This window comes from Podarcis liolepis (genome assembly GCF_965112155.1).
Source record: "Podarcis liolepis genome assembly, chromosome: 7".
In the NCBI taxonomy this organism is placed as follows: Eukaryota; Metazoa; Chordata; class Lepidosauria; order Squamata; family Lacertidae; genus Podarcis; species Podarcis liolepis.
Window position 1 is genome coordinate 57090176 of NC_139561.1, and position 20260 is coordinate 57110435.

General features: G+C 50.7%; 1 protein-coding gene across 1 annotated transcript in view; it reads right to left on the reverse strand.

Annotated features, from left to right (window-relative positions):
* The window catches only part of BCAR1 (BCAR1 scaffold protein, Cas family member), a 40904-nt gene extending 23594 nt beyond the window's left edge, over nt 1-17310 (reverse strand). Inside the window, exon 1 of the mRNA XM_083515182.1 lies at nt 16995-17310. Coding sequence (XP_083371308.1) covers nt 16995-17006 — 12 coding nt within the window. The 5' untranslated portion in view covers nt 17007-17310. The remainder of the gene's footprint in view (nt 1-16994) is intronic.
* Between the last annotated feature and the right edge of the window lie 2950 nt (nt 17311-20260).

The window sequence follows — 20260 nt, forward strand, 5'->3', positions numbered from 1 at the left end:
ATGCTGGTGTAGTGTGGTGTAGTGGCTAAGAGCGGTGGACTTGTAATCTGGGGAACCGGGTTCGCGTCTCCGCTCCTCCACATGCAGCTGCTGGGTGACCTTGGGCTAGTCACACTTCTTTGAAGTCTCTCAGCCCCACTCACCTCACAGAGTGTTTGTTGTGGGGGAGCAAGGGAAAGGAGAATATTAGCCGCTTTGAGACTCCTTAAAAAAAGGGGAGTGAAAGGCGGGATATCAAATCCAAACTCTTCTTCTTCTTCTTCTGGTGGGAGTTGTAGACCAAAGCATATGGAGGGCCCCAGGAGACATTGATATCTGGACCAATTAGTGAGGCAGATGTTCCCAAATGTGTATGTATTGATATCCTACGTGAAGATGTTTGTCACTAATGCCAAACACCTTTCTGAAGAGACCCTAAAACCTGCACCAATAGATTCAAATTACAAAAAAGGAGATTCTAACTAAATATCAGGAAGAACTTTCTGACAGTAAGAGCTGTTCAACAGTGGAGCAGAAGGTGGTGGACTCTCCTCCACTGGAGGCTTTTAAGCAGAGGTTGGGTGGTAATCCGTCATGGATATTTTAGCTGAGATTCCCACACAGCAGGGGTTGGACTAGATGACCCTTGGGGGGCAGGTTCTACAATTCTATGAAAAATTCTACTTCTAGGCCATTTCATTTTTAAATCCTTTCATCCGAGGTCCCAGGATAGATGGTCCTTCAGCTAAGGAGGCATATCAGAGCTTGCTTAGGGAGCCTTGCATTTTGCAAGAAACCCAACCATATACCTAGCCACTACTGTTGTGTTTTGAAATATCAGGCACTGCTTTTCCTGTGCAAACAGCACCCAGAGCAGGGTGAAACTTGCAGAGGTCATGGGGTGGGTTAACCCCTTCCCTGCCCAGCTACTCTCCTTTATAGCCACTCATCTCTCAGATAGTGACCCAGATCCACGTTTGCAGCTAGGCCAGAGCCCTAGCAAAGAAAGGGGGCAGCTTGCAGCAGAAAGGATAAAGCTGGGTTCCTTCCATTTTCCCCCTGCAAGTCAACCCCCAACCCCCTGAAACTTTACACTAGAGAAGCAGAAGCTTGGGCAGGAAGTGGGGTAGCTTTTTCAGAGTTATGGGATGGGAACACATTTCTATGGGCCACGGACCCACAGATCACAGCAAACACACACACACACACACACAGAGAGAGAGAGAGAGAGAGAGAGAGAATACCCCTTCCTTCCTTCCTCCCTCCCTCCCTCCCTCCCTCATTCTGGCCTGGAGAAGGCCACAGTGAAGATGTCAGAGGGCCACCTGTGGCTCCCAGGCCACCCACTGGTGACCCTCTGTGCCCAAGTAGAGGCAGAGGACACTGTTCCACCCTCAGGGCAGCTATTTGAAAACAGCCAATCCTGTTGGCACAGACTGGGAATTTCAGAGGCGTGCCAACCACAACCGCTCACTGACTCTAGCACAAGTGATTCAAAGGCTACTGTTGAGTCGCTGTGTAGCTGTGGAATCCGCCCACTCGGGTACATCAGAGATAAAAGCTGCAAATATTGATACGAGCACTTCAGGGAGTCATTGTTGCACTTGGCCCCACTCCAGTTCGCATCCCTTGACCTCATAAACCCCCGAGGAGTGTGGAGGGAGTTGGGGGAACTCAGCCCATGATGACGAGCAGCACAGCTTGCCTGGGAGGAGATGCTTGCAACTCAACCAAGTTGAAGCCATGACCTGTGGTGCCAACTGGGCAACAGTTGCACCACGGTCATACCTACATATTACCCTTTTCAAGCTGGGCACCAAGAGTGAGGGGAAAGGCAGGGAAGGTATGGGAAAAGGCAAGGTTTGCAAACTTTTTTTTCTGCTTCAGGGAACTCTTTCTAAATCAACCTCTCTGTTAAGAACACCCACACACCCATCGTCTGCCACAGCACCCTTGGGAGTTGCAGAAGATTTTGGAAGCATTCCAGCAAAGGAGTGGGCCAAAAGCAGTCTGGGTTCTACTGGCAGATCACAGGAGGATGCCAAGTAGATAGGCAATTGTTTAACCATTTACAGTGGACGGCCTTAGTCCACTGGGAGAGTATCTGCCTTGCACAGAAGGTCCCAGGTTCAATTCCGAGGCAGAGCTGAGAAAGACACTTTCTGAAACCCTGGAGAACCACTGGCAGGAGGTATAGGTGAATCTACAGGGACTTGAACTGGCTGCAGGAAGTCTGCGCTCCCCCCAGTGAAATGCACATCTGTGACACCACTTTAGACACACTTGATTTATTTGCTGCACTTCTATAACTCTCTTACTGAGCTGCTCACTAACCTCAGCTTCTAGGCAACCCAAGGATTCTGGAATGGGAGTCCATGTGGGGCAGGAGATAGAAATGGGTGGACTTGAGAACAGGAGGGCCAGATTCAAATTCCTTATCAGCCTTGAAAACTTCAGAAGCCAATCTCGAATCACAAATTGCCTGGAGTGCTCATCTTCAAAGGATGTTGAGCAATGGCATAAAGAGTGGTCTATCCCAAGCCAAGACACTGTTCTTCCTAGCTGGAACCTTCTGGGTGCACAGCAGGTGCTGCGCTGCTAGTGAGCTGGAGCACTTCCCCAAGCATCCCTCCAGATGAGTTGCTGCTGGAAAGTAATTCCCAGTGTATTTGCATCCTCTGGGATTGGACGCAGGCACCTAGCAGAACACCCTCAGCTTCAGAGGCATTTTTGAGCACCTTCCAATCAGGTAACACACCCAGAAGATTGACTCACCCAGAAGTGGGGAGGAGGCACTACCCAGAGGAGCTCTTTGCTGAGCATGGGAGACTGAGGTGTGCGCCTCCAGTCGCAGAAAACAAAAAAAGGCGTGACTCAGAAGTTTAAAGAACACCATGCAAAATCTGAGCAGAGCAGCCAAGTCAAAACAGCCCTCCTGTAGGATCCACAGGCTGCTTTTGTCTCCCGCAACCACACATTCCTCAGCAAGCCAGAACAGAGCTGTGGTTACTCAGCCCCAGTCAAATCCTGCTCATGGACAGCGGTGCAGTCAATCCACCCACCAGCTTGCAAGGGGAACCTGAGCAACAATGAGTGGTTTTGTGAATGCGTCGCTGCAATGGGATCATCCCAGGAAGCCAGCCATACAAGGGACAAGGCGCTGCAGGGAGAGGGAGATGTCGAAATACCTGTGAATATGCAATTGCACAAGAATTCTCAAAGCTGACTGATGTGCTGGCTGGGAATGATGCAAGTTGCAGTCAAAAACATTTGGGGGGCACCAATTTGAGGAAGGGTGATGTAAAGTTTGTGGCTGTAAACTACCTCTGGTGCACTGGTAGGCAGGTGCCACGGAAATGCAGCAACAGCCAGGCTTTGGGTAAGGCAGCTGCACATGCATGTGTTTCATGCTGGGGTGTGTGTGCAGTGGTGGACCATGAGCTTTGTGTCCCATCCAAGGTCCCAGGTACAACCCCAAGCATCTCCAGGGAGAGATGAACCTCAGCCTAAGTCCCTGGATACTTCTGTTCCCTCTGCAATAGTAGGCCAGGTGGGCCATTGATAAGATGGCTCTGACTCACTGAGAGAATTTCCTATGTACACAAAGCTGATGCAGGGCTCCAGCTCTCAAATATGGAAGCCTGTTCCCAGCAGTCCCAAAGTTCATGTTGCTGGCACTCCTGTTATGGCTTCTCCACAAACCCAGGAGTCTGCCAAACACAACACAAGCCACAATAACCACCACCCCCTGGAAGACACACATATTTAATATTAAACCTAGTCAATGCCTACTTCAATAGCCCTGTTGTGGAAGAGCAGCACACTGAAGAACAATTTATCTGGGGTCTAGCCAAAGACACCCTCCCATTCTTGCCCAAATCTGTGCACCCCCCCCCCACTTGTCCATGGGTTTCTAACACACACACACACACACACACACACACACACACACACCTCCATCCAGTTAGCCAGGGCTCTCCATGGTGCATTAGCTAATTCCTTGGCTAAGATGGAGACAGGAAACTAGGAGGGAAAATGAGTGAATGAAGTCTCCTTAAAGTCCTGCATTCCACTGCAAGGGCAACTAGGTTGTTCATGTCATTTGCAGAATGCCTTACTAAACCAGGGATTTCCAACTTTTTTGGGCCTGGGGGCATATCTGGGGCAATAAAGAAACCCACGGGCACCATTAAAAATGGAAAACAATCATTTCACAAAAGAAAAATGGGCAATGCTCAGAATCTTCCCACCCGCACCAAAAGAGCAGGCAAAACTGCCACAGTACCCCCATACAAATAAAATACAGTACAGACAAAAAAAGCAGGCCAGTGGTGTTGTTGTTATAATATTTCTATACCACCCTTCATCCAAAGATCACATAGTGCAGTGTTTCCCAACCTTTTTTGGGCAAAGGCACACTTGTTTGATGAAAAAAATCTCGCAGCACACCACCATTACAGCCCCGTGACGTCAACGCGCAGCGTCACGCCGGGAGGGATGCACGAAAGTGAAAGTTTTCAATTTTTTCCCCTCCCCCTTGCCGGGGAACCTCCAAGCTTTGGGGGTGGGGGGGGGAGGAGGCAGCAAAGCGAGGGACTGAGGGACGGCGGCAGCTGAGGCGGCGGCGGCTGTTGTGGTGGTGGCGGCGATAGCGGGCGGAGGAGGGGGCGGCGGCGGGGCCGAGGTGGCCGGTGGCGGCGGGGGAGGCGGCGGCGGGTGGAGCAGGAGGGTGGCCGAGGCCGGTGAGGGAGTAGGGTTGCCCGGGGCTTGAGGAGCCGTCGCCGGGAGTTGCTGCTGCTGCCCGGACATGCCGGCCTCCTCCTCGTCCGCTGTCTCGCGCTCCTCCCTTTTGCACGCGCTGCCCCGCCGCCGCCCCATTGGCTGGGTCCTGTCAGCTGATCCAGTGTTATTTCCTGTGTGTGTGTGTGAGGGGAGAATGGAGAGAGAAACCTCGGCACCACCACCGCGGAGCCGCCCCCGGCTCGACGCGGATCCTCGCCGCCGCCGCCTCTCACCGCCCGACTCGCCCGCCTCCCTCCCACGGCACACCAGCCAACGTCTCACGGAACACTAGTGTGCCGCGGAACACCGGTTGGGAAACACTGACATAGTGGTTTACAATATAAAAAAACAGAAAAATACATAACAAAGTCACAAACAAAAACAATAACCCCAGGGGTCAGCAAACTTTTTCAGCAGGGGGCCGGTCCACTGTCCCTCAGACCTTGTTGGGGGCCGGACTATATTTTGAAGGGGGAAAAATGAACGAATTCCTATGCCCCACAAATAACCCAAAAATGCATTTTAAATAAAAGCACACATTCTACTGATTTATAAACACCAGGCAGGCCCCACAATAACCCAGAGATGCATTTTAAATAAAAAGAAACATTCTACTCATGCAAAAACACACTGATTCCCGGACCTTCCGCGGGCCGGATTTAGAAGGCGATTGGGCCGAATCCGGCCCCTGGGTCTTAGTTCCCTTCAGTTTTTGGACCTTTCCAGGCACCAGGGTGTCTCTCTGAGGGCACCATGACTCCCACCCGCGGGATATGTTGGAGACCCCAGCTCTACAGCCCCTGTTTAAAACATTGCAGCTTCCCCCACTCTGCCTGCGCACACAGATCCGTCCCCATCCTCAGCTCTAGAGTGGTGGAAAATTGGCCACTAGCCACCAAAGCACTGCTAATTGTCTAAACTGATTTCCATGCTTCCCTCAGGGAGGATGGTGCACTCGCTTTGCGGACAAGCTTGTGGCCTGGAGCTGCGGCTTGCATTCTGCTCTCCAAAATGCTCATTTAAGAAAACCAACAAATCATTAGGGCATCACTCAGACAATAGCAACTCTGTTGTCGTGTGCCTGTCAGCTGCTTGTGTGTGCCAGGACTCACCAATCCTACAGCACTGCTCTGCTATTCTTGCTTTGTTTTTAATTAAAACAAGATCCTCAACATTATTCCTTAAAAAAAAAAATCTACTGTGAATTTCAAGGCCAAGCTTAAAATCCAGCGGAGAAGAAGACATTTTTGTGAGTCCTTCTGATAAAATGAAGCATGTCCTGGCCAGAGATTCTCCCAGAATGCACTTGGCTTCCTTCATTTTGGAGATCCCACTGCTTTTTGCAATGGCCCATTGAGTTCTCAGCCCACAACATCCCTGGAAGTTTCTCTTTTACTGACAGCAGAATGAGGCTTTTGAGATAGCAGTTTGCCCCCCAAAACACACAAGGTGTCCAAGGCAGATTGCCCAAACCCAGTTCTATGGGTTCTATGAGTTCCAAACCTCATGAATCCCAGTAAATCTCTGCCCAGGCTGCCTTTATTCCAGAGAAGCAAAAAACCCTGGTCTCTATGAAAAAAGCAGAAGCTGAGAGGACAAAAAACACAGGTTAGGGGATGGTAAATAAAATGTTCCTCATGGAGGAACAAAAAAAATCTGCAAAAGGGGGAGAGATGGCATGCCACAGAGAAAGGTTCTGTCGTCCCTTTGGTGCAGTACTGATGCTATACTGTATATGCAAGGCATTTTTTGCTTCTTATTTTTTAGGCATGGGAGAGCATTCAAAATTGTCATTCTGTTCAGGATATCTGAAGTGGCCCAGTCCATTTTCCCACCTCAGAACTCTGCCCCCTCCTTCCCCTGCATCTATAGGTCGAGCATAGCCAGCTGCACAAAGGTAGTTGGGTTCTTCTCCAAAACTAGGAAAGACCACTCATTTCCTCTTCTCTCCCATGTGATGAGCCCAACAATTGGTGTGAACTGTTTTGGCAAGCGCTTGACAATGAAGTCAGGAAGCAGCCTGAAGCAGAGACCTCCCACCCACCCCCTTGTGCCTCAGTGACCCAGAAAATGAGCCAGCAAACCAGGGCATTCCCTCACCTCCCAGAGAAATCAGACAGAGCTACCTGGCGCCCAGAGGGAGGTGGGAAGGAGAAGAACCTGGGTCTGGTGCAGCCTTCAGATGTTTCGGAGCACAGCTCCTGCTGGGTCAGCACTACAACTCCCATCAGGCTGGTGCTACAACTCCCAAAGGGCCCAGCCGGAGCTGGCTGGAGTTGCGTTCCAAAACATCTGGAGGGCGCCAGGTTTGCAAAGGCTGCCCTACAGTAACTGCAGGACCAGGCAATGCCACCAAGAAGAATATTCAGAAGAATCGCCCCTCCCTCTCATATCAACCTAGAACTGGGCTAGGGCTGTGTGGGATCAAATGAAGACGGCCGTCTTTCTTGAATCTATGGCCAAAAAGCAGTGCTCCTACCCAGAGTGAAAAATGAAATTAACTTCTCACTCCCACACGATTTGGAAATGGATTTTTACTCAGGCTAGGCCCTATTTGAAGGCAATGCTGGGGGTGTAAACTATATATATGTGTGTGCTGGGTTACTCTCGTTTACATCACGTTTAAACTGGGTCACCGGTTTTGACACCAGCAGTCTTCGCACGCCAGGACAGAATCCATGGCTCAAGTACGTGCCATGCTTGCAAGACAATGCCTCGTGCACACAGAAAGCAGCCGTGTTAAGGCTTTAATGTCAGCATCATATGAACTAGATGACGATGTGCAGCAAGACATACACTCAGAAGTACAGGAACCGAGAGCTTTAAGAACACTAAGGACCAGAAGCTTAGATGTCCATTCTTATTTCCAATATTTACACCCCACTTTTCTACTGAAAAGAAAGGTAAATCAAGGCAGGTTTTTAAAAAGCAGAATGAATGAATGAATAAATAAATAAATAAATAAATAAATAAATATACATACAAATATACAACTTTAATGAAAGCATCTAATGCAACAGAAACAGCCTGGCCTTGTTTTTCCAAGTTCCAGGTGCCACCACTCAAAGGCCCTGTCTTTTGCACCTACCAACTATTCAGCCAATGAGGTGGGGGTGGGGTCCAGAGAAGGGCCTTAGAAGTGGATCGTAGAGACCGGGCAGGTTCCTATAAAGGAGGCAAATCTGGAGCCCTCCAGATGTTGCTGGTGCAAAATGCCCATCATCCCTGGGGCTGATGGAAGCTGGGAGTCCAAGCAACATCTGGAGGGCCACCGACGGCTGCTTTTAGACCCAGAGGGCTTACAGCTTTGAATGTATAAAACCAGCACTTTGAATTAAGCCTGGAAACAGACTGGTAACACAGAGGAGTGCAAGACTTGTGGAAAGGAGCAGTACAAGAATAGCAATGGGAAAGGACTTTGACAGGATTGAATTGACAGAGGGTTAGAGATAGAGACCCGCTCAGAACCACTTTGCACTCTATATAAGGAACAATGGACAGAGGTGCATCCCTCAACAAAGAATGAGGCACATGCTGTAGGGGGTGTGCTGGCTAGGACTGATAAAAACTTGAGCCCAGAGCATCTAGAGGGCCCCAGATGCTTCGGACAGGAGTAACCACTGCAACATTAGTGCTGCAGCAGCAAACGTGGCGGCTGCACAAAAATATACTGTGGCTCTTGTGGTCACCCTCTTGCTCTCCTTTTACACAGCAAGCACACAAACACACATCCCTTCCCACACGTATGAAGCTTGCTTGAAGGCTGCAGACCCTTGAGAGGCTGTCGTGCCCCGATTCCAGAAGTGACCATTTGCTCCAAAGGCCATTCTGAGCCTGATGCTGTGATGGGAAAGCTGCTGGGAAGGCAGCTGATCAAAACCTCCTCCACTCACTTCTCAACACCCTGTCCAAACATGACTGCCGTGCTGTGTAAGCCATTCCTGAGGCCCAGCCTGTAGCTGGAGGCTAGCAATACTGCACCGGGCGGCATGCCTGCACTCATTCTGCTCCTGCTTGGGGAAGGGAGGGCAGCAGATCCCCAGAGGGAAGCGGGTGGGATTCAGCTGGGTCCATTCTGCTTGCCAGACCCAAACAGCTCCGCTCTCTGATGGTGGCAGGCCACGCTCACAGCATCCCCAAGGAAACATTTGGCAGCAATGAACCATAACGTTTCACCTGCCCTACGCAACCAGAGAGATGAACACAAAGACAGCCTTCTGGATCAGGCCAGTGGCCCATCTAGGCCAGCATCTGGTCCGCACAATAGTCAACCAGATGCCCTAATGGGGAACCAGCAAGCAGGACCTGATCACAAGAGCCCTCTCCCATCCTGTGATTTCCAGCAACTGGTATTCAGAAGCATTGTGGTCTCCAGCTGTGGAGGCAAAGCATAGCCATCGTTCCTAGTAGCAATTGATAGCCTTCTCCTCCATGAATTTGTCTTATCCTCTTTTAAAGCCATCCAGGTGAGTGGCCACCACTCACCTCCTGCAGCAGCGAGTTCCATAGTTTAATGGGTGCTGCAATAAGAAGTGCTTCCTTTTATCTGTCCTGAATCTCCCAACATTCAGCTTCACTGGGTGTCTGTCACTTTGAGAGTCCTGCACTCCGTGATTCACTAAGAGGTCACAGAGAATGCCAGGATGCGGCCTTCCAACTGTGCTCAGTGGTGCACAGCCTGAATGCATTCTGCCCAGGGTGTTCTGCAACACTGTATGGGTCTCCCTCCCTCAAACTACGTTTGTTCCAAGCAAGGGCTCAGCACGCTAGCAGTTTGGCCTGTAATTGCCAGGACTCCATGCAATGCCGGCTAATAAGACCACAGAGAGGCCCCTGCCAGTTTGGTCAAGGGCACTTGCTGCGTGTAGTACTTTGCATGGGGGTCAAGTCAGCCCTGCACTGCACATGACCGCCATCTATAACCAGCGCCTGCTGCTGCTGCTGCTCTATTCCTGTCAAGACTTGCTTGGGAGACTGACACAGACTTTTCTTGTGTGTTTTGTGCCCGTAGTCATGAAAACTGCAGGTACCAGCCGCAGACATCAGTCCCTGGTGAGCCTCAGGCACTGCCTCCTCCCTCTGTCTCCTCCCCTCCCCCGCCCCAATTCTGCCATTGCTTCACACCTTCCCTGACTTAGCATTTATACAACCAATGGGCAGAAGAGCAAAGCATTTTGGGGAAGTGGGGCAGGGAGGCAGAAGGAGCAAGAGGCCCCCAGTGAAATTTGCAGCCTTGAATGCTCAGAAATGACAGATTCATAGAACGGTAGAGTTGGAAGGGCACCAAAGGGTCATCTGGCCTGAATCCTGCAATTTTGTGGGTTCACCCATATTGTTGTTCCAAGCGGACAGCGAGCTCCAGAAATTCTCCATCGTCCATATGACTGTTCTCCTTCAAATCGCTGCCTTCCCTCTACCTCAGCCTGGATTTTCTTATCCCAGGGATACTCCGAAAAGACGACCTGACAAAAATCCATATTAAGGGCCAGAAAAGTGTGGGGAGGCAGGAATTTGGAGGAGTTATGTCTACAACCTCTCTTGATGCTTCTGTGAATCTTCTGCACAGCACCCTCCTTTGCAAAATTGGGTATTCCCAAACCCAGCGCACCCCTTCAGAGAGCCCCAGGTGCCTGAAACCACAACAACTCAAGCAGCAAAAGTGGCCACCACTTGGCCCAAAACAGGCTCCTTTTGGGTCCTTGCATCATAAGCATCTTGCATCTGCAGAAGGAAAAAGCCACTGGGGGTTGGAGTGAGGTGGGGTTTCCAGAAAATTTGGAATTGGGAAATGTTCCTTTGCAAGTCAGGCTAACTTTCAGCAGAAAATGTTCTGTTTGCACTAGATACTTTTCCAATGTCAAAGGGATTGGTTTAATTTGCCAGGTTTATCTTACTTGTATTTAGCTGAACAAAGCTGAAAACTTTAAAACAGCCAAGCTGGCCTAATACTGTATTTGCCAATGGAAAATTATAAAAGATAAAAGCACTGGGAAATTTTCCATGCCACATCACTGGTTGGAGGCGTTCTTACTAATGGGGTTCAAAATGTTTAGAGAGAGGCATTGTTGCCCTCGGTGTATCTCAGCCATCTTCAACCTGGTGTCCTCTGGATACTTCAGACTACAACTCCCATCAGCTCCAGTAAGCACAGCCTAATGGGATTTGTAGTCCGAAATATCCAGAGGGTGCCAGGCTGTGGAAGACTAGTGTGCACCCATTTTTATTTTGTCCCAATGCCACTCCCAGTCAAGTTAGTTAGGCAGGTCTCTGAACCTGTGCAACTCCCCTCCCCAAAAAATGTTTGCCAGATGCAGAAAGTCTCCTTTGAGAGGGAAAAGGGTGCAAATCTAGCCCTCACTCATTCCCCAGTGCAGTGGGGGGGGGGGAGCCTCCCAAGCTGGTCTCCCTTGAGCTGCCCACCAGGCTTGTTTTCATTGCCTAGCATGCAAAGCAGCAATAAACAAGTGTAGCCTAGGGCATGTGCAGAGTGCACACCCATTCTTCACCACTGACTGCAGCCAGCAATCCCACACCTCCTTGTTTAGGATGTGGGAGTCTTCGCAGCTTAAGAGGATGCGGATATTTCAAGCCCTACTTTTTCTCTTTAGAAATTACGCTCTAGCAGAGGTGGGAAAGAGAACCAGCAAGTTCTTTCTGCACACAGGGCAACATTTGGCCCATGCCAGACAGGTGCTTCCTGACACGGATCCCTCTTCGACCGTGGTGCTCGCAGAAAGGTAGAGAGCACCTCCCAGCCCAAGCCACCACCACCCCAGCCTGGTCAGTGGAGTTAACTGCCTCCAACTTGTTGGTGAATCATTAACTCAGGGTTCAGCAGCTGCCACACACACACAGAGTTCAGCTGCCAGAAGGCAGGCTCTGCCCAGTCAATTACTCACCCAGCGCAGCCTGCTGGTGCCAAGAGAGGGGAGGGGAGACAGAAGAGCCAATGGCAAAGGAGTCCATAAGGATGGCTGGGGGGGGGTGGAGGAAGATGGACACACACACATACACACAGCTGGCCAGGCTCCTCCTCTGTACTTAATTCCATGGAGTCTGCAAACATGTGGTCCTCCAGACGTGGAAGCCCCCACAGCCCAAACCCCTCCCAGCACAAGGATTCTGTAGCAAGGGAAATGCTCTTTACTCCTCCTGCACAGGAGCACCTTCTATCAAGTACAGGCAACTCCCCATTTACATGGAGCCTCAAGCCACTGAAGTGTTGCTGAAGTTTGGAGCCCAAATCTCAGCTTCATCACCCCCCCAATTCCAAGCAGTGACCTACCCAACCAGACACGTACAGTGGTACCTCGGGTTACAGACGCTTTAGGTTACAGACTCCGCTAACCCAGAAATAGTACCTCGGGTTCAGGATGAGAACAGAAATCGTTCACCAGTGGCACGGCAGCAGTGAGAGGCCTTATTAGCTAAAGTGGTTCCTCAGGTTAAGAACAGACCTCCAGAACGAATCAAGTTCTTCATCCGAGGTACCACTGTAATATCAGATGTGCTAGAGCTTTTAAAAGCAAGGGATGGCCATGAACTTTCCATAGGCATCTGCTGCCGGCTGGCTGGCCTCAGAGACAAGAACGCTAGGGTCTTGGAGTGATCCCATCAAGGTAGCCCTTATGACATCCGTTAGACAGCAGGACGTGCCCCCCCCTTCTCTCTCTTAAAGGACCCTGTCTCCAAGCTGACAATCCTGCCCAAGCCTTTGGAGTGTCAGAGAGACTCCTTTAGACAAGGCAATAACATTTTGAAGTAACAAAATGGAGCGACAGTGTGTCCTACCTCCCAAGGCTGTTGAGAAGAGGCCTGCTGGGTCAGACTCAAAGTCCATCTAGCCCTGGATCCTGTTCTCACAGTGGCCAACCAGGTGCCTATTATGGGAAAGCCAAAAGCAGGACCCAAGAGCAGCAGCACTCTCTCCAGCAACCAATATTCAGAGTTATACAGCCTCTACTCCTAGTAGGCAAGGATAAGGTTGTGAATAATGCAGACTGAAGGATGGAAACGGTGCAAAAGTCAGGAGACAGCAAGACAGGGGAATCCCCTATGACAAATTATTTCAGGGTCCCTTCCAGTCACTACAAAGGAGTCCAAGTGGGAGGGCACTTCAGTCTTTTAAGGTGGCTGTTCAGACTGACACACAGATGCGGGGGGAGTTGCAGAGACACCCCAGAATCAACATCTTTCTCTCACAAACACACTTGTCCCACAGGCATCATCAGGTTACACTTCGCCAAAGGTAAGGCCAGCTGCCTTTTCTTGACACAGGCATCCACTCAGGAATTCAACTTCCAAGCCAGAAAACATGGAACAAAGACCCAGACTCTGTATCTGGGTGTAAAGGACTCTCCTAGCCTTGTGGGTCAGCACAACAGATGGGGAAGGGCAAGTGGGACAAATGGGGGTGGGGGAAGCAGAGGCATCAAATATTCCCTCCCCATTCAGAGAACTCAGCAGAGAATACTGGCAACCACATTCAGGATTATAGCACGGCACCTGGAAGATGTATCCACCAGAGCGCTCCTAGGCCTTCCAGGTAACAAAAAGGGAGTTATTGGCAAGCCTGAAACTCATTTCACAAGGACTCCTAAGCAGCCAGAAGGCAGTCTTCATGACAACCTAAGAAGAGCTTGGCTGCTGGATCAGGCCAAAGACCTGTTTGGTCCATCATCCTGTTCTCATAGTGGCCAATTGGATGCCCCCAATGGGAAACCCACAAGTAGGAGCTGAGTGCCACAGAGCTCTCCCCACTTGTGATTCCCAGTAACTGATATTCAGAAGCATCACTGCCTCTGACACCAGAGGCAGCGCTCACAGTCCACAGCCTGCTGCTCATACAGCTGCCTTTACCAAATTGGTGACATCCAGATGTTCTGGACTACAACTCCCATCAGTCCCAGTCCCAGTCTCAGTTAGTGACAAGAATCAAACAGGACGGAGGATTTCGTATATCCACCTTCAGCTGGTGTGTGTGTGTGTGTGTGTGTGTGTGTGTGTGAATAAGAGAGAGTGACAGAGAGAGAACAAGCAAAGCTTTGAATCACACAGAAAAGTACAGAAATGATTTCAGGGACGGTTTGGCCACAGGGCATCAAACACAGGCACACATTTTCAGCAGTTGTGCTTCCTCCTGCTGATCACCTAATTTCAGGCCTCGCCAAGTTTCCATTCTGACCAGGCATAACTTTATTCTGTTCTGCCAGCTAACCAGGCCTCAAGCATTCCCATGGTCTGGCTCCATCAGGCTCTGCCTGGAACAAAGTCACACTCCATTTCTATTACTTTGCGGGATCAACGGCTCCCAGAGCTGGAGATGAAACAGCCAGCCGTGGGACTCCTTGGGTGTAATCCTTGCCAGGACCAACAACTGGCACAAGAGGCAGAGAGATGTAAACATGCGTAGCTCATGGGGAGCCCTTCCCATCTCCAACTGGCTGCCTCCATAAGACAGAGCTTTTCAAATGCACAAAACACAGCATTTCTCCCCTCCAGCAAATCTTGCACAACAGCCGGGAGGTCTGGACACCCACCAAATATAGATAACCAGGAGCTCCAGCAAGGAAGAGGGCGAATGAAAGCTTCATATGTGTACCAGAATATACACCCAGATGAGCACAGTAGGGATTGCTCCAGAGTATACAGGCTGTGAACCTACAACGGATCAGGGACTGTGAAATTTTACAGCTCGTAGCATTCGAGCGGCCATAGACCAGCGCCAGGATTTGGCTCTAGTGAAATCTGTCAAAACAGAGCTGTTTCCTGGCATTGCCAATTATCACGGCTCATTTGAACAGGATTTCTCTCTTCTTATTCATGAACAAAACATTGCAGGCATCTCTGATGTCAGAACATATAAACAAAGCAGCTGAACTTAAGCACTTCAAAATCTCATTTAGTTCAGTGGGAGGTTTCTACACACATTTCTATCTTTCCCATTGGGGCTGGCTGTGGGCAAACTGTAGACCTCCAGAGGTTGCTGGACTCCCATCATCCCTGACCATGCTGGGGCTGACCATGCTGGGGCTGATGGGAGTTGTAGTCCAAAACATCTAGAAGGCACCAGACTAGGGGAAGCCAGCATCTCTCCATCACCTCTTTTCACCCCACACCAGTCCGCAGTCTCTTGGCATTCCAACAAAAGAACAAGTGCAAGTGCCTGCACAGCGAGATGGGCCAAGAAAGAAAGTCAAACTAGGCTCTACAGAGGATGGCAAAATAAAACTGAAGTCCACAAATGACCAATGTGAGTAGGAAGAAGAGGGAACACACACACCTCAGATTCTGAGCAACAGCAAAAAAACACTCATCAGGAAATGTTATTCAGGAGTCATTTCACCCCACCTGACCTGTTATGGTAAATTCCAGGAGGGTTCACCACATTTGAGTATTAGAGTATTAGAGTATTTGATATATTCAGCACACACACACAATTGCACACTTTCAAGACCAACAGTACTATCCTACATGTGTTTTAATGGGGCTTATTCCCTAGTAAGCATGTTTAGCACTGCAGCATAATTAAGGCTTCCCCAGGCAATAGTCTCTTTCACTGGATGCTTGAAACATTACCCTCAATTGGCAGATATGTCTACATGTATAGGTCAGGGAGTTGGGGAATCATAATGCCTAAAGACAAAGGAGCCAACATGGTGTAGTGCTTAAGAGTATTTAGCTAGGACTGTAAAGATCTCAGTTCAAATCCCTACACTGCCATGAGGTTCATTATCTGACCTTGGGGCAGTCCCTATCTTTCAACTTAATCTACCTCACAGGGTTGTTGTGAGGATAAAAGGGAAGGGGGAATGATGTACACAATCTTGAGAGCTCAATGTATTGAATATATATATGTATATATAATCAGAAACATCCAGAATCATTGCGGGAGGGAGAGTCCACAAATACATGCTTCACACACTTCCTAAGTTTATCCAACTCTCACCTTGAAACTAGCAAGATTTACTTTCAGTTATCACTGCAACTCTCTCTAAATAATAATAATCCACTTTTCCCAAAATGCTGGTTTGGATCCAGACCAATGGGATTCAGGGACATTTTCGGAGTGCCAGCGTACATTAATACCCTGCCTGTCCCAAGGCCAGGCCTAAACAGCATTTGCCACAACACACATTTCATGGGGTTTGGCTCTAGAATCGCTCTGCCGCTCTTGGGGTGCTCATGAGTGGGGGTTACCTTCCATTCATTGCACACTTGGGGTAAGCAAATGAAGTGGCCCCGAGAATAGTTATTACCTGGGGGTCAATATACACTGCAGAGTGGAACCTTGCCATGTCCGTGGTGCTGCCCTGAAGAGGCTGGGGGTGGGATATTTTCAGCCTTTCGGGTGCCACAGAGCTCTTCGTCGCTGCGTCCCCTTCAGCCGGGAGAAGCCGCGCTCAGTTTTAGTCTCAAACTAGACCCCCGGTCCAAAGTCATCCTCGGTTCCCACCGGCCGCTGGAAAACCTGCCGCAGCAGGCCCAAGGCGGAAAGGACCGGACAGGGGAAGGCTGGCTTCGGGCAAGCTACTCTCCCCGAGCCCACGGCCCCGCAACGTCCCGCCCACCTCACTTCCCCGGGAAGAAGACGGGGGATACCAAAGATGTTGCTCTTTCCTTCCTGATCCCGACCCCGACCTTGGGAGCGGGGGCAAGAACAGCCTTTGGTTTTCCCGGACCGGGGGAGAGAAACCAAGTGCCCTCTCGTGTCCGGTTGGGTTCCTAACATGGGGGTTGGGCAGCACTGACACCCCCCTCCGGACTCCCGCCTTTTCTTTCTCTCTCTGCCCCCTCCCCAAAAGCGGGAAGGGAAAGGGGGCAGCCCGCGCCCTCCTGCTCCTCCCGCTCCGCCTGTTGCCTGGAGAGGCGCTTCTGCGCCGGGGCTCGGCGGCCACGTCAGGGCGCTCCCGGCTGCAGCCCCGGCGGGAAGGCACGTCCGTCCCGGGGCCGCCGCAAGCCGAGCCTCGCTTCCCACAGGGGCCGGCCAGCCGAAAGCCCGGCGCTCGAGTCGGAAGCGCGTCCCCCCAGCCGACCACGGACGCGGCCAAGACTCGCCTCCAAGTGGCTTTCCGAGTAGGGGGCTCTCTCTCAGCCTCCTGCTCCCGGGCGGATAAAGTCAGCCGTTGGTCCCCCACCCTCCCGCCGCCCAGCCTCGTTCCCTCCCCGGGTCTCTCCTCTCCCTCTGCCAGACTTGAGGGCTCGCTCGGCCTCTCCCGACGGCGCCCACTTACCAGGTAGTTCATCTTCCCGGCGCGGCCGCAGTGCCCCCTGGTCGTGCGCCTTAACGCATGATCCCGCCGGCTGGCTGGCTGCGGCACTGGCGGCGTCTGCTTCCCGCTCCCGCAGCCGGGCCGACGGCTAAGCAGAGACGGAGCGCGAGCAGCAGCGAAGCAAGAGAGCCAGCTCCTGGGAAGGAGGAGGGAGGGCGAGGAAGACGGATCCCCCCTCCCGTTCCTGCCGCCGCCCTAAGCCGCCTTCATTGGTTGCCCGGGAGAAAAGGAGGCGGCGCTGCCGAGCCAGGAACGGGACGGCCAGGCTACCTCTGCCTGGCACCGAAAGGGGGCTGGACGCACGGCGGCGGCGGCCCCGTCCGCAGGGACGGCGGGCGGAGAAAAAGAGGCGGATTGTCTGACGCCAGATGGGCCTCCGCCGCCGCCGCCTCCCCTCGCTCGCCCGGAGCACAGCGGCTCCATTGAGCTCGCCGCCGCGCCAGGGAAGGGGCGCTGCGTGCCCAGATTTGCCGCTCGCCCGCCTTGGTCGGGCAGGCCCAGCAGCTGGAGGCTGGAGCGAGGCTTGGGGTTCGCCAAATGCCGGCGCTCGGCCCGAAGAAGGAAGGAGGGGCAGATGTGGGGAAAGGAAGAACGAGCGTGCCTCTGAGCATACGCAGAGGGACCCGGGGCTCTAGGCCCCTTCGTGTGGAATCAGGCGGGAACCTTGCAGCGATTCCCGTTTCCCTGCGCTGCGTGCAGAGCGGTTAAAAGGAGGAATTGTGAGGTAGGAAGTCCCTGGTTCAAATCTCACCTCAGACATAAACTGACAGTCTCTCAAACTCAGCCCTCCCAGATGCAGAGCAGAGATGATATTAATAGCCCACCCAGCAGGGTTGTTGTGAGGATTAGTGATGTCATATTAGGTGAGGCACTATGGGACACTTAAAATGTGCTGTGCCTTTGACAACCTGTTGCTGTCCAGATGTTTTGGACTGCAACTCCCGTCAACTCCAGACACCACTGTGATGGGGATCGCCGGCCAAAGCAACCCCATTAATTAGCCAACAACACCTTTAGGCAGTAAAAAATAATAATTACTGAATCATATAACATGAGAAATGACTTTTAAAAAATAATAATTCCAGGTATTGCCCCTGAAATCCATGGGTGCACAACTCCTGTTTATTCTGCATCCAGTTCACTCCTGCCACTGGTTCGTGCCATTATCCATAACTCGCATCTGTCCTGTAGTTTCTTGAGAAATACTGTGTTTTATTATAAGTTTCGTTTATTTTATGTCCTGCTTTTCTCCCAGTGCAGGACCCAAGGGCTCCCACAGCATATATTAAAACAAATACAACTAAAAATACACACTTAAAAAAATATAAATATGTTTAAAATGCAATTAAATGGTTAACCCTATTAAAAATAGCATTGAAAACAAAACCATTAAAAAATTTCAACTCCCACCCTCAGAAGACAAACAGTGGCGACCTGGAAAGACATCCAATTGCATGAGGTGCAAATGTGATGTGAAGTGTACTGAGGGCTGGGGCTGGGGAGACACTTCCTGTGTTTTAAGCTGGTAATATGTCCATTAGGATTCCAGCCCTGGTAGTTTGACACATGATCTGGTGACTGAACTTGCATTTCCCCATTTCTGTGAAATGGTGTAGTCTTAAGCATGTGTACTCTGTGTTATCAATTATATGTATTAACGCAGTGTCACTGGGCAGCGAATGCTGGCATCATGGAGTATGTGAAATTCAAGACAGACAGACGCAGTGCATTATAGCAGCGGGATTGGGATTCTGTGGCCTGCAGGTCCCATCATCGCTGCCCATTGGCCAGGTTGGTTGGTGCTGATAGGAATAGGAGTCCAGCAAGATCTGAAAGGCCACAGGTTACCCGTTCCTAATATAGGATTATGGAGCCCACCTAGAGACCCTTCCCAACATCTTCTGGGACCTGTAGTTGAAGGTTGTGCATGAGAGGAATCGGCCCAAAACCCATCAGGCACAAACACCTCTCATACCACACATTGTTTTTTCCAGCAATAACGGACCAAAGCTCTAAAACTGCTTTTCCCAACCTGATGCTTTGAACTACAACTCGCAGCAGCCTCAGACAGTGTGGCCAGTAGCTCTCCTGGCTTAAAGCTCCTCAGCTTCTTGACTTTAGCGGCATTTGATCCCCTGACATGGGCATCTTTTACACTTGTTCAGACATGAATGCTGGCAATGCAGGACAGAAAGGTGGAAAGAGTGTCACATCTAATTCGATTGTACATTTTAGCCAGTCTAAGATTTACATTGCAATTGCAGGCCTGGAAAATGGGGGGGGGGAATCCCTCCTAATGTCACATGTAGAAACGCCGTTAGGGTGGTTTTCTTTTCTTTCCTCTTAAAAGTCCCTATGCTTATTTTGCTCCATGATTTCATTTTCCAGTACCAGCATCATCAGGGTGAGTATCTCTCATTTTATCATCTGCACCTCAGAAGGTCCTCCCAGTTCTGCCACGGCCATTTCCTTGTCTCGTAAACCCAGATGCCTAGAAAACGTGGGCATATCTGCCTCCACTCAGGAAGGGCAGGACATTCTTGACTTCTCCGCAACTGATAATGGCACACAGAGCAGGTTGTTTCCTCACATGAGACTTAAATAGCCTCTCTGAGCTCCTCTCATGCCCCTTACATCAAGGTCTGCTGACTGTTCATCACAATTTCTGTTGACATTGCATTCTGCACCAGATGCAGGGAGCCCTTTTTTAACCCAAGGGCTGCATTGCATTCTGGGAAGCCTTGGGGGGGAGGAGCACATGCCAGTGGTAGGCGGAGCTAAATGCAAAACTAGGCGGAACAATTAATGCAAATTCTACCTTTGTACGGTAGGCTAGTTTCTATCTATTCTTAGTCCTCCAGGCAAGCATAAGGCATGATCAGAATTCAAGAGAGGCAAAAACACTCAAGAAAGATGCAAAGTAGGATTGGTAAATGGCATGGTCCTGGGAAAAATGGGCATGGCTGGGGCGGGATATGACATGGGGAGACTCCTGAGGGCCAGATGGAGAGATTTAGAGGGACACATTTGGCCCCAAGCACCTGAGGTTCCCCCACCCCAGCTCTACAGTTTTATGATTCTGTGAACATCTAGAGAAAGGATGAACCCTGGCTTGAACCAGCAGGTGCTCAGCCACAACTGCATCACATTCATGATCACCACAACAAACCAACCAACAAACCATGATAGCTTCTCCTCCCCAACAGTGAGGCTGGATCCACTTTCAG